Source organism: Rhinopithecus roxellana, chromosome 9 (genome assembly GCF_007565055.1).
Source record: "Rhinopithecus roxellana isolate Shanxi Qingling chromosome 9, ASM756505v1, whole genome shotgun sequence".
In the NCBI taxonomy this organism is placed as follows: domain Eukaryota; kingdom Metazoa; phylum Chordata; class Mammalia; order Primates; family Cercopithecidae; genus Rhinopithecus; species Rhinopithecus roxellana.
Window position 1 is genome coordinate 64,078,483 of NC_044557.1, and position 13,282 is coordinate 64,091,764.

General features: G+C 42.0%; 1 protein-coding gene and 1 pseudogene across 4 annotated transcripts; both read left to right on the forward strand.

The window, feature by feature from the left end:
- The first annotated feature begins 639 nt into the window (after positions 1–639).
- LOC104670819 lies at positions 640–1,504 on the forward strand (annotated as a pseudogene). The gene has a single exon (XR_749191.2). The product of XR_749191.2 is annotated as a 60S ribosomal protein L7a pseudogene (transcript).
- Positions 1,505–6,155: 4,651 nt separating this feature from the next.
- POLR2K (RNA polymerase II subunit K) lies at positions 6,156–9,935 on the forward strand. Of its 3 annotated transcripts, none has more exons than XM_010374166.2 (4): positions 6,156–6,296; positions 7,424–7,493; positions 7,909–8,001; positions 9,214–9,935. In XM_010374166.2, exons 2-4 carry the CDS (start codon positions 7,433–7,435, stop codon positions 9,234–9,236), a joined length of 177 nt encoding a protein of 58 aa, XP_010372468.1. In that variant the 5' UTR covers positions 6,156–6,296; positions 7,424–7,432; the 3' UTR covers positions 9,237–9,935. The 3 variants fall into 3 exon arrangements, with proteins under 3 accessions (XP_010372468.1, XP_010372466.1, XP_010372467.1); XM_010374164.2 differs by lacking the exon at positions 6,156–6,296 and adding an exon at positions 6,666–6,789; XM_010374165.2 differs by lacking the exon at positions 6,156–6,296 and adding an exon at positions 6,699–6,793.
- Positions 9,936–13,282: the final 3,347 nt, after the last annotated feature.

Below are 13,282 nucleotides of genomic sequence, written 5' to 3' on the forward strand. Positions count from 1 at the left end.
GTCGCCCCGCCCCTTCCTCCGACTCTGCAGCGACCCCGCCCGGCCGCCGGCAGGCCTCGGTCCTCGCCTGAGCGGAAGGCGCCCCCCCTCTCTTGCTCACCCCTGCACCCGCCCTAATGGGAGTCAGAAAGGCTCTGCCTCTCCCGATTCCCACATTGGGAAGCATTACCGTATTTAGGAAGGCTAACGTGGCCTACAGTGGGATGCCATTAGAAATCATGTATGAGAATGTTCGCCTGGAAATGTTTCTGCAAACTGTCAAATGTAAAAAGCAAGTTACAAACTGACCCCTTTTAGGTTAAAAATATGGATATACACAGGATGAGGTCTGAAAGGTATGAATAACTTGGATACAGTACCTTTGTACAGGATTATGCTTGCTTTTTAGTTGTGTCTTTTTATCTGTTTTCTTCTCGTGTTTCAACAATGAATATATACAGATTTTGTAATAAAAAAGTTGAGCCGGGCCTGGTGGCTCACATCTGTAATCCCAGGACTTTGAGAGGCACACATGAGAGGATCACTTGAACCAAGGAATTGGAGACTAGCCTGGGCAACATAGTGAGACCCCTGTCTCAAAAAAAAAAAGATTTTTAAAAAATCTATTAATAAAAACCGGACTGACTCCTGCCGCCCAAAATGCTGAAAGGAAAGAAGGCCAAGGGAAAGAAGGTGGCTCCGGCCCCTACTGTCGTGAAAAAGCAGGAGGCCAAGAAACTGGTGAATCCCCTGTTTGAGAAAAGACCTAAGAATTTTGGCATTGGACAGGACATCCAGCCCAAAAGAGACCTCACCCGCTTTGTGAAATGGCCTCACTATATCAGGTTGCAGTGGCAGAGAGCCATCCTCTATAAGCAGCTGAAAGTGCCTCCTGCTATTAACCAGTTCACCCAGGCCCTGGACCGCCAAACAGCTACTCAGCTGCTTAAGCTGGCCCACAAGTACAGACCAGAGACAAAGCAAGAGAAGAAGCAGAGGCTATTGGCCCAGGCCGAGAAGAAAGCTGCTGGCAAAGGGGATGTCACCACTAAGAGACCACCTGTCCTTCGAGCAGGAGTTAACACCGTCACCACCTTGGTGGAGAACAAGAAAGCTCAGCTGGTGGTGATTGCACACGACGTGGATCCCATCGAGCTGGTTGTCTTCTTGCTTGCCCTGTGTCGTAAAATGGGGGTCCCTTACTGCATTATCAAGGGGAAGGCCAGACTGGGCCGTCTAGTCCACAGGAAGACCTGCACCACTGTTGCCTTCACACAGGTGAACTCGGAAGACAAAGGCGCTTTGGCTAAGCTAGTGGAAGCTATCAGGACCAATTACAACGACAGACACGATGGGATCCGCCATCACTGGGGCGGCAATGTCCTAGGTCCCAAGTCTGTGGCTCGTATCGCCAAGCTCGAAAAGGCAAAGGCTAAAGAACTTGCCACTAAGCTGGGTTAAATGTACACTGTTGAGTTTTCTGTACATAAAAATAATTAAAATACAAATTTTCCTTCAAAAAAAATAAAAATAAAAATAAAAACCGGACTGAAATGTGTTCGTTGTTTACAAACATCCCTTTTTGGGCATCATGAACTCCTAAGTACCGTCAATGCCAAGTAAATTTTTTAAACCCTAATTTTTTCATTCAATAAATATTTACTGGGCATCTATTATATGCCAGGGACACTCCTGCTGCTCTTGGCAGCTTCTTCCTAGTCTCCTTTTTCTGGCTTCTTTTCTTGGCCTACTCCCTAAATGAGAGGTCCTACCTCAGCATTTTTATTAGTTTATCATCCCATGCTTATGTAATTCTTATTCAGAACTTCAACCATCACTTTTAAGCCAGTAACAGGCACTGCCACCACTCTTCTCTGACTGGACATTTCTCCATCTGGATGTCCCTCAGTCATCCAAAATCAAACTAACATTATTATTATTATGAGACAGGGTCTTGCTCTGTCACCCAGGCTGGAGTGCAGTGGCGTGATCTTGGCTCACTGCAACCTCCACCTCCCAGGTTCAAAAACGATTCTCCTGCCTCAGCCTCCTGAGTAGCTGGGATTACAGGCGCCCGCCACCAAGCCTAGCTAATTTTTGTATTTTTAGTAGAGATGGAGTTTTGCCAGGTTGGCCAGTCTGGTCTCGAACTCCTGACCTCAGGCGATCCACCGCCTCAGCCTCCCAAAGTGCTGAGATTACAGGCGTGAGCCACTGTGCCCGTCCACTAACGGTTAATTTCCAACTATGTGCCAATTACTGGGCTAGGTACTGGGAATACAAAGCTGACACAGCCACAAGTTACTGCTGTTGAGGAGCTCATTGGTATACAACAAGTGCTGTAACAGAGGAACAGTAGCAGCACAAAGAAGAACCAGCTAATCCTACTGGAGAACAGAGTGCATGAGATAGATTTTGATGTACAAGTGGCAATTTAAAAGGCAGACAACAGGAAATTCCTAACTTAAAATGTGCAAGGGCAGGAAAATTTCAAACTCAAAACAAAATGTGCAAGAGCAATTGGGCACATGGAGAAACTGCAAATAATTTGTTATATGCAGAAACTAAGAGTTGTTGGAGGAAAAGATTAAATTCCTGAGAAGAGAAGAAGCTAAGTCTTGGAAAGTTCTGGATGCACATTAAGAGTTTGAAGAGCGTTTTTAGAAAGTCCACTCCGGTGGCAGAATGGAGGACAGAATGAAGAGAGGCAAGGGTGGCTGCCAGGAGACCAGTAGAAAGCTACTGCATTTCTCCAGAAGGCAGTGGGGGTGGAGCAGAACCAAGACGCGACATATTCAGTTGGCAGAATCAACTGCATGGGGCAAGGAGTGAGGGAATGAAGAGTATAGGCTTGGGAGAAAATAAGATGCATTTAGTGTGAGGTTAAGTTTGAGGTACCTGTAGGACTGTAAAGGATTAATGAATTACACATTCTTCAAGACAGCACCTCTCTGAAGCCTACCCTAACACGCACTGGTAGAGTGAATAGTACCCTCTCTAGCTCTTCAAACAAATCTGTACTACAGCCATTTTACCCTTTCCTGCCCCACATTTGCAATTCTGCAGAATTCTACTGAACTTTCTCTGTGTAGTTTATTATCTTCTAAAATCCCATATTATCTACTCATTTTTAATGTCTGCTCCCCATCTCTATCCCAATGTAAACAGGGCAGGGAATTTTGCCTATGGTTAAATAAAATCCACATAACCCCAAAACCATTTAAACTTTGCCCTTTTCTTTTTTCTCCAGTTAATTAATTTTTCTTGAGATATTTTTATTATGACTGAGGAGTAAAAGACCATATCATATCTCCTTTATATTGTTCAAGGAAGAATCATTATCACCTCTCCCCACCTTTAAAAACAGGCAAAAAGACACCTAGTTACATGTAGTATGCCTGAGCTTTACTTACATACTCCGGATTTAAGTTACTGAGCTGTAATTTCATATTCTTTGCTCACCACAGTCTTTTTGCCTTTTTGCTTCCCTTTTTTTTTTTTTGACAGAGTCTCCCATTGTCACCCAAGCTGGAGTGCAGTGGGACAATCTCAGCTCACTGCAACCTCTGCCTCCCGGGTTCAAGCGATTCTTGCAACTCAGCCTTCTGAGTAGCTGAGATTACATGTGCATGCCACCATGTCTGGCTAATTTTTTGTATTTTTAGTAGAGAGGGGGTTTCACCATGTTGACCAGGATGGTCTTGAACTCCTGACCTGAAGCAATGTGCCCACCTCAGCCTCCCAAAGTGCTGAGATTACAGGCATGAGCCACCGTGCCCAGCCCTTTGCTTTCCTTTCTTGCATTGGGTGTCATACCATCATTGACTTCAGAACTCTAAAAGCTGTCTGCTTACCACAAAATCTGATGCTTCTTTTTGGGACCATCCAATAAAACGTAATGGGAGATTTCCCAAATTACCATGATATTCAAGCTCTCTGGATATATTTAAGTGAATATAATCAAGGAAAAGGGAAACACAGAGATTCAGGTGAAAAAAACCAGCAACTTGCATCTCCATAACCTTCTGAATAAAGAGTTAAAAAGCACTATTGTCCAGGAGGGCAAGACAACTACCCCCATTAGAACAGAGCAATACAATGATGTCTGGCATGTAGTACCTGCTCAGAAAAAGTTAGTTAATGCTATCATTGATAATAGGGTAGCTTACACTGACCATACTCCCAAGTGATCCTAAAACTACCAGTCTTTGCTGATAGGAAAGAGTATGTTGGATCGGGAACTAGCACCAACATGAATTCTTGTTGAAATTCTGAATCTTCTTGCTATGACTTGTCATTACCTTGCCCTTTTGTAGGGCCCCAGGACCCATTTGTATTCTACCTATGTTGATCCATTCTGATCTCCATAAATTGTTCTGCACCAGAATTATCTTGATATTTCAACTGGAGAGTTAGAATACAAGATAGCTTGTAAATATGAAAGTATGACTTTTGGGAACACTCTGTCATCTCTCTTAGGTTAACAATGGTTCCATCTAATAGTTCTTAAAGGGAAGCCTATTGTGCCTCTTCTGTTAGATCACCTCTTTAGTTAAGAGGAGAGGTACTTTGTAACAGTGCTAATGGTTAAAATATTTATGCTCCGTAAGCCTGTCTGTGAAGAAAGAAGCCAGGAACTGCTTGTTTCCCTGAATGGTTTTTAAATGGCATCTTCCTGGAAAGATCAACTTAAATCTCTCAAGCTGGTCTGGGGAGATGCAACAAAAGGAGTTTGAACTCCTGGAACTGAAAGATGAAGCTCAAAGCTCTGAGATTTCTGGATGGAGAGCCTGAAAGGAGTATAACCTGCTTAATAAAATATCAGACATAGTGCGTGTTGGGGGAAAGAGTGCCTACTTCTTTCATTAACTTTAAAATAGTTAACAAGTTGTTTTTTAATTTTTTTAGGTAGCTTCATTTTCTTCACCCTACTAAGCAAAATATCTTCTGCAAAAAAGGGAAACCAACGTAAACGTTCTGAACCCAACTGATCCATCATATTGAAATTTTGATATTTGAAAGAACACACCTCCACTGAGCAGAGTGTTTTGTTGTTCTATGGTGGAATACATAGAACGGAGGGAGGGAGAGTAGACAACAAAAGCTACCAAAATCTCTCAGATTTAAGTGGGAGTTGTTCATGTAGCTACCATCATGCTAGCCTTTGCTTTAAAACAAGTAAACGGATTCGGCAAAGGATTTAACAGTAGTGTGTCCAGAATTGGTGGGTTCTTGGTCTCGCTGACTTCCAGAATGAAGCCGTGGACCCTGGCAGTGAGTGTTACAGTTCTTAAAGACAGTGCGTCTCGAGTTGTTCGTTCCTCCCAGTCGTTCGTTCCTTCACGGTCTCACTGGCCTCAGGAGTGAAGCTGCAGACCTTTGTGGTGTTACAGTTCACAAAGGTGGCCCATCCGGAGTTGTTTGTCCCTCCTGGTGGGTTTGTGGTCTCGCTGGCTTCAGGAGAGAAGCTGCAGACCTTTGCGGTGAGTGTTACAGCTCATAAAGGCAGCTGGGACCCAAACAGTGAGCAGCATTAACATTTATTGCCAAGAGCAAAAGAACAAAGCTTCTCCAGCATGCTAAGGGACCCCAACCAGGTTGCCGCTGCTGGCTCCGCTGGCCTTTTATTCCCTTACCTGGCCCCACCCACATCCTGCTGATTGGTCTATTTTAGAGTGCTGATTGGTGCATTTACAAACCTTTAGCTAGACACAGAACACTGATTGATGCGTTTACAGTACTTTAGCTAGACAGAAAAGTTCTCCAAGCCCCCACCGGATTAGCTAGACAAAGAGCGCTGACTGGTGCGTTTACAAACCTTTAGCTAGACACAGAGTGCTGATTGGTGGGTTTACAATCCTTTAGCCATACAGAAAAGTTCTCCAAGTCCCCACTCGTCCCAGAAGCCCAGGCGGCTTCACTTCTCACTGGCAGTGGCCTCGGGACTTTGCAGCACCTAGTCCCGGGCACTCCTGCAGCCTAGAGGGGACTCCTCCCCAGATCAAGCCCAAAAGGCGCCGGCGGGCCGCGGGCACCCGGAAACAGCGCCGGACCGCGAGCGCCCGGCGCAGCCCCGGCTCCCGCCCGCGCCTCTCCCTCCACACCTCCCAGCGAGCAGACGGAGCCGGCTCCGGCCTCGGCCAGCCCGAGAGGGGCCCCCACAGCGCAGCCGCGTGCTGAAGGGCACTTCCAGCGTGGCCAGAGCGGTCGCGGAGGCCGAGGAGGCGCCGAGAGCGAGCGAGGGCTGCTGGCACGTTGTCAAATCAAGACAAATCAAGAGAAGGATAAGAGGCAGCTGCCTCACTGCCACACCACAGGTATCAATTTTTAAAAAGAATCTGGAAAAGTGTTTTCCCACGTGAAAATCATTGGTGTAGTCGAATCTATTACGTTCGTCCGAGTAACGGCTAGCCCAGTACTTCATGAAAAGTGTCATCTCGGTTTTTCTCCTAACCCTCTACGCTTCTGGAAAAGTATTACTTTGTACCACTACATTGGTCAGAAACACACACCGCCTTGTGCTTGCATACCTGTTACAATGCTCTGCTTTCCTGCAAAATTAAAATAGCTGGGGACCAAACAGGCACTTAAACCCGTAAAATCTAATAGAAAGCCCCTGCTTTACCGCCTTTGCGCAATCCGGACTCTCGGGCCACGCCTGGGGCGGAAGAGGCGGGGAGAAAGAGAGAGAGAGAGAGAGAGAGACACAGATTCCACTGTGCGTCATGTACCAGCGCCGGAAGTTGGTCTCGACACCTAGACGAGAGGGTTGTATTTGGAAACGCGGAGTGAGAAGTTTTTCCGTGCTGTGTAGGTAGCGAATTGGCGGATTGGGGTTTGTGGTGGATATTTGGGCCAAAACTGGAAAGACACTTGGGGTAAAAAGGTCCGGTATGGAGGTCGAGTTGAGAGTGCCTGGGGATACAGTCCATGCTATCGTTCTTTTCCCTATTTTCTTTTAGTTTAGATGTTTAGCCAATAGGAGTTATTTCATTGTTCTTCCCTTCGGTTAGCCTGTTCCCTTGTTGAGGGATGTAATTGTTTTTGGCTAACTTCTACTAGAGTTTGGGAAAAATAGAACTTGTGTTAAACGAAGACGCGAACTTTGCAGTCAGATCTGTATTCCTTTAACTTGTAGTAGCTGAGTGATTCTGCGGAAATTAATGTGTCTAAGTATCGGTTGCTTCATCTATAAGAGTGATGTCTCCGAGCATTGTTACGAAGATTATAATGGCCTATCATGTATGGAGTAGTTATTATGTCCAGTTTCGGGTAAACGCTCAATACTTGTGTGTATGCGTTTCGTGCTTGAGACCTATAGGATTTGGGGAAAGGAGCAGATTAGGAATTGGGATCTTTTTTAGCTTCTCCTGAGAAAAATGGGCCCAGATGGACTTGTGAGAAGCCGTTTTGCGATATTCAGTATTTGAGTCTGTGATTTCAGGGGCTAACAATGGACACCCAGAAGGACGTTCAACCTCCAAAGCAGCAACCAATGATATATATCTGTGGAGGTAGGAGTAACACTTACATAAAGTAAGAATATTTTATTTAAGTTTTTTTGAAATTGTTACATTTATTCTTTGCTTAAATGAGTTACTGGTCTTCAAAGTTATACAGAAGAACACTTAGCAACCATAAAAAAAAAATCTCCTTGAGGTCAGTAGATCTGGATTCGTCCTTGGTCTTCCGTTTACTAACAGAAAAAAACAAAACTCGTTGAGATTTCATTCTCTCTCCTGGAAATATGCATGGCCTACAACTCTTTTCTTTTCTACCTAATACATTTAATAATAGCAGCACACCCTTGAGATTGAGTATATTTTAGTGTTTTGAATTGCCTTAGGTGAAAAATATAGTTAAGATAATTTGTCTGTAATATTTTCCTTTTAGGCATTGAGTAAATTTTTTTTTTTTTTTTAATTCCAGAATGTCACACAGAAAATGAAATAAAATCTAGGGATCCAATCAGATGCAGAGAATGTGGATACAGAATAATGTACAAGAAAAGGACTAAAAGATGTATCCTTTTAACTGTGCTTTCTACATATGAGGTAGGAGGAAATGAGTAATGCTGGGGTTGATAAAGATGAATGATAGGGATACATTCTGAGAATTGTGTCCTTAAGCAATTTTATCATTCCTACAGAAACCTAGACCGTATATCCTACTATACATACACGTCTAGGCTACATGGTATAGCTTATTGCTGCTAGGCTACACACCTGTACAGCGTGTTATTGTACTGAATACCATAGACAGTTGTAATACAGTGTTTTTGTATATCTGAACATAGAAAAGGTACAGCAAAAATGTATCATCTTATGTGACCACTGTTTATATGTGATCCATCTTTGACCAAAACGTCATTATGGATGCATGACTACATTTGTATAAGTATTCGTTCTTGAGCTTGATTTTATGGACAAGCTAAAGTTCACAAGGCGAAATACAAATATTGTGTATACTACCTAATGGAAAAAGTTGAGCATACGAATTGTTCAAACATTGAGAGTAGGCCAAGCGTGGTGGCTCACACCTATAATCCTAGCACTTTGGGAGGCTACAGAAGTTCAAGACCAGCCTGGGCAACATAGTGTGACCCCATGTAGAAAAAGAAAATACTGAGTAAATTGTTACAACTAACACATTTTTTTTTTTTAAATCGACAGATTATCACCTTTAACATTGCTTTAGTGTTTTTTTTTTTTTTTTTTTTTTTTTTTTTGAGACGGAGTCTCACTCTGTTGCCCAGGCTGGAGTGCAGTGGTGCAATCTCAGCTCACTGCAAGCTCTGCCTCCCAGGTTCACGCCATTCTCCTGCCTCGGCCTCCCGAGTAGCTGGGGCTACAGGTGCCCGCCACCATGCCTGGCTAATTTTTTGTATTTTTTAGTAAAGACGAGGTTTCACCATGTTAGCCAGGATGGTCTCCATCTCCAGACCTCATGATCTGCCCACTTCGGCCTCCCAAAGTGCTGGGATTACAGGCGTGAGCCACCGGGCCTGGCCTGCTTTAGTGTTTTTTGATATATTTTATGGAAAAGGTGGTGATAAAAATTGAAAGTGTTTTTAGTTTATTTAAAAACCAATTGTCACAGTAAATAGTGAATTCCATTCTTTTTTGTATTTTAAGTTAAATAACAAACCAGCTTATTGCAAAGAGAAAGTGACTGAAATCTTCAGTTTTAATAATGTTTAAGTACCGTTTTTGTCCTTAACTCAAATTAATACAGTGGTTGTTTTTGATGCTCGATGAAACCTGGGAATTCAGAGGAGTGTCTTCACTTATACTTGGATTTGCTCTCTTAACGTTTCTGATTGTTGTATAGCTTTCGATTTTGCATACAGTAGTTCTCCCTTATCTTTGGGGGATACATTCCAAGGCCCCCAGTGAACTCCTGAAACCTCAGTACCAAACCTTTATACACTGTTTTTTCTATATATACTATGATATATATATGAGATATATATATGATAAAGTATAATGTATAAATTAAGCATAGCAAGAGATGAATAACAATGTAAAAGGACAATGATAACATACTGTAATAAAAGTTATGTGAATGTGGTTGGTCTTTCTCAAAATATCTTCTTTTACAGTACTCACCTATTTTAGAATGTGGTTGACTACAGGTAACTGAAACCACAGAAAGGGAAACTTTGGATGAGGGGGGCACTACTGTACTTAGGAATACAACTATATATACATATGATTTTATTTTTAAGACCATATTGTATTTGGGTATCTACTAGTATTTTGTATAAAGCAATTTTTTGTTCCATTACATTACTTTTTGTTTTATTGTATATGTAATCTGACACACAATAAAGGGTAAAGTTGCTTCCCCAAACCACACTTTTAATCAAAACCTAGAATCATCTGCATTCCTTGTTAAAAATGCAGGTTTCTAGAACCCTCTGAAGTTCTGATTAAATAAATATATTGGAAACCACTCTCCTGTGTCACTGTGTCATTTGATATGGAGTATACCATTTTGCTTGTTGTCAATACGCATACATCATCTTGAGTTCAGTTTTTCATTTATTACTAGGTATAGGCCTGTCTGTATTTTCATATAATGTTTGTCTTTTAAATCTCAGAATCATGAAGGGAAACTTTGTTTTCTGTAAGGCAAAATCAACCCCAAGCAAAGTGAATGAAGCAGACTATTAAGCCAAGTGTAGTTTCCCAGGTGTAACCATGCATTAAGGTCAACAGTTCTACTTTTAGGATATAAAAAGAACAGGCAGTGACTTGGGAGGCCGAGATGGGAGGATCACTTGAGCCCAAGAGTTTGAGGCTACAGTGAGCCACAATCGTGCTGCTGCACTCCAGCCTGATGGACAGAGCAACACCCTGAGTCAAGGGCTGGGGAGGGGAGCATTGGTTTACACTGAATTATTGGATAAATGTTTAAGTCTTTAACCTTGATCTTTGGGATGTACAATTAATGGTCACACCTATATGCTATTCTGTTCAAGGATTCCATGGTTGTGAAATGTCATGTTGGCCAGCCTGATGTGCATTTTAAAGATTAGATATATTCCAACTTTATTATAGCTATGTCTGTCTTTGACATTCAAAATGTTGTCCATGATATTTTGTAAAAAAAAAAAAACACCTGTATTTTTACTACCATCTTCATATATTAAATTCTATAAATTTATTACATGCTATATGAAATAGTGCCATGCTCAGATTTTTTTTTTTTTTTTTTTTTAAGACAGTGTCTCCCTCTGTTGTGCAGACTGGAGTGCAGTGGCATGATCATAGCTTACTACAGCCTCCATCTCCCAGGGTTACACAATCCTCTCACCTCAGCTTCCTGAATAGCCGGCAAGCACACACCACCATGCTGGCTGATTCTTTTGATTTTTAGTAGAAATGAGGTCTCACTACATTGCCCAGGCTGGTAATGAAATTGAGGTTTCATAATTTTATAATTCTGGTATATTACTTCTTGAACTTTTTAGATATGGGAGTCCCAATACATGGTATTTCTTTATGACAGTTCCCTAAACAGATAAACCCCAACTTATGGGATAATGTACTTCTCTTAACTCTTCTAATTTTAGACTAAGTCCTTTGCATATCAGTAGTTTAATTAAATATTGTTAATCTGGTTAACTGGACAGAAGAACTTAATGCAAAAAGTATTACAGTTTTGAACTCAGACTGCTTTCAGTCAGCCACTTACCTTTTTGTGCTCCCTTCATCTATTAACTAGAAATTTTACCTCTTACCTACCTAGACAGTTTCAAGGAAAAAACTGATACAAAATTGCTTTAAAAATATTCTTTTGAATAGTGCTCTGTCAATATGAAAATTAGTAAGTTTGAGCTTGATGTTAGCACATCACTTGGTACCCTATAAACTGCTTACTGACTGGACACATTGAAAAGCACATCCTTGTCCATGGGAAAAGTACTGAATGGAGATTTGTTCAAATTCAGCCCTGCCCCTCAATGACTGGCCAATTCACTTTATTTCTTTTAACTTCAGCTTCATTATCAAACTGAAAGAATTATGATTATAAGTAATCTTAGGGAGTATAGAGATAAAGTGCTTTACAATAGCTATCTTAAGAGATTCGAATTATGAAAAATTCAAAAATGAAATCAGAAATGAAGCCAGGAGTGGTGGTTCACACTTGTAGTCCTAGCACTTTGGGAGGCCAAGGCGGGAAGATCGCTTGAGCTCAGGAGTGCAAGACCAGTCTGGCCAACATGGTGAAACCCTGTCTCTACTAAAAATACAGAAATTACCTGGGTGTGATGGTACATGCCTGTAATTCCAGCTAATCGGGAGGCTGAGGCATGAAAATCGCTTGAACCCAGGAAGTGGAGGTTGCAGTGAGCCAAGATTGCACCACTGCACTCCAGCTTGGGCGACAAGTTGCCTCATCATACATAATACACACATGTCCTCACCCTTCCTTAGAATAAGTTCTGTGTAATAAGTTTAGGTGGAGTGGTTATTTGAACAAAGTGGACTGAAGAATGAGAAAGAACATTATTGAAACAGGGAAAACACTGCATGTAAAAGCCCTGGGGTGGAAAGTGAGCTTAATCTTGTTCCTACTTCAGAATGAGGCCCATGTGACTCCAACTTCATGACAGGAGGGATAATGGAAGGAGATGAAGTTCCAGAGGTGGGCAGAGGCCAGCTCACTTAGGGTGTTGTGATGCGAAGCCATTGGGACAGTAAGCAGGAGAGTGACCTGGTCTGATCTGAAGAATCACTAGGCTGTTGTGTGAGAATAGACTATATAGGACAGGTGGCAACAAAGAAAGAACAGACCATTTGTAATAGTTAAAAGTTAGTGGTAATGGTGGTTGGGCCAGGGCTGTAGTTGTGGAGGTGGTGAGAAGTATCTGGCTGTGGGTTACATTTTGAGATTGAGCCAATGGGACTTACTGATGGACTGGTTAGTAATTAAGAGCTCAGTGAACAATATGGACTTTGGTGTAAGGCTTTGGGTCCAAATACCCGCACCACCCCTTGTTACTTGGCTAAGTGACCTTACCAGGCCTCGCTTTATCTCCTTGTTTCTTTTATCTCTATGAAGACTAAAGTGATCTTTTTTAAAAAATTTTTAAATTTCTTTTATAGAGCAAGCTTCTCACTATATTGCACAGGCTGGTCTGAACTCCTAGGCTCAAGCAATCTGCCCGCCTTGGCCTCCCAAAGTGCTGGAATTAGAGGCATGAGCCACCATGTCCTGCCGAGCATTAGAATTTTTGCCACTAACAGTGCTTGGTAGCAGACTGCAGGTCTGTAATTTAAGTGCAAAAGGGAAAGAGAAATAAATTTACAGAACTGCCACGCACTGTAAATGAACTTTGATCTTCATGATCTATTTTAACTATTTGAAATTATAAAACTGAAGTAAATTTCCTGACAAGTAATCTCTATTGTTTTACTCATCTGAGTTGTATTAGTATTTTGTCTTATTCACCTTTTCATCCCTGTGCTGAGTATGGTGCCTGACTCATAACCAGCACTGAGAAAATGTGGAATGCATGAAAAGGAAGAGGGAATCTTGTGTTTCGTTTACTCTTTTGTTTAAAGAGGAAGAGGTAAGTAAATCTTGGTTGCAGTGCACTCTGAAATTTTAATTACATTTTTATAGTTAAATAGGAGTAATCAATTTACTTAGCAGGGAATATAGCAGTCCAGGATAACAGACCAGTAACAGCATTTTAAAAAATATTTTATTTATGGGCCAGGTGTAGTGGCTTATGCCTGTAATCCTAGCACTTTGGGAGGCCAAGGCTGGCAGATCACTTGAGGTCAGGAGT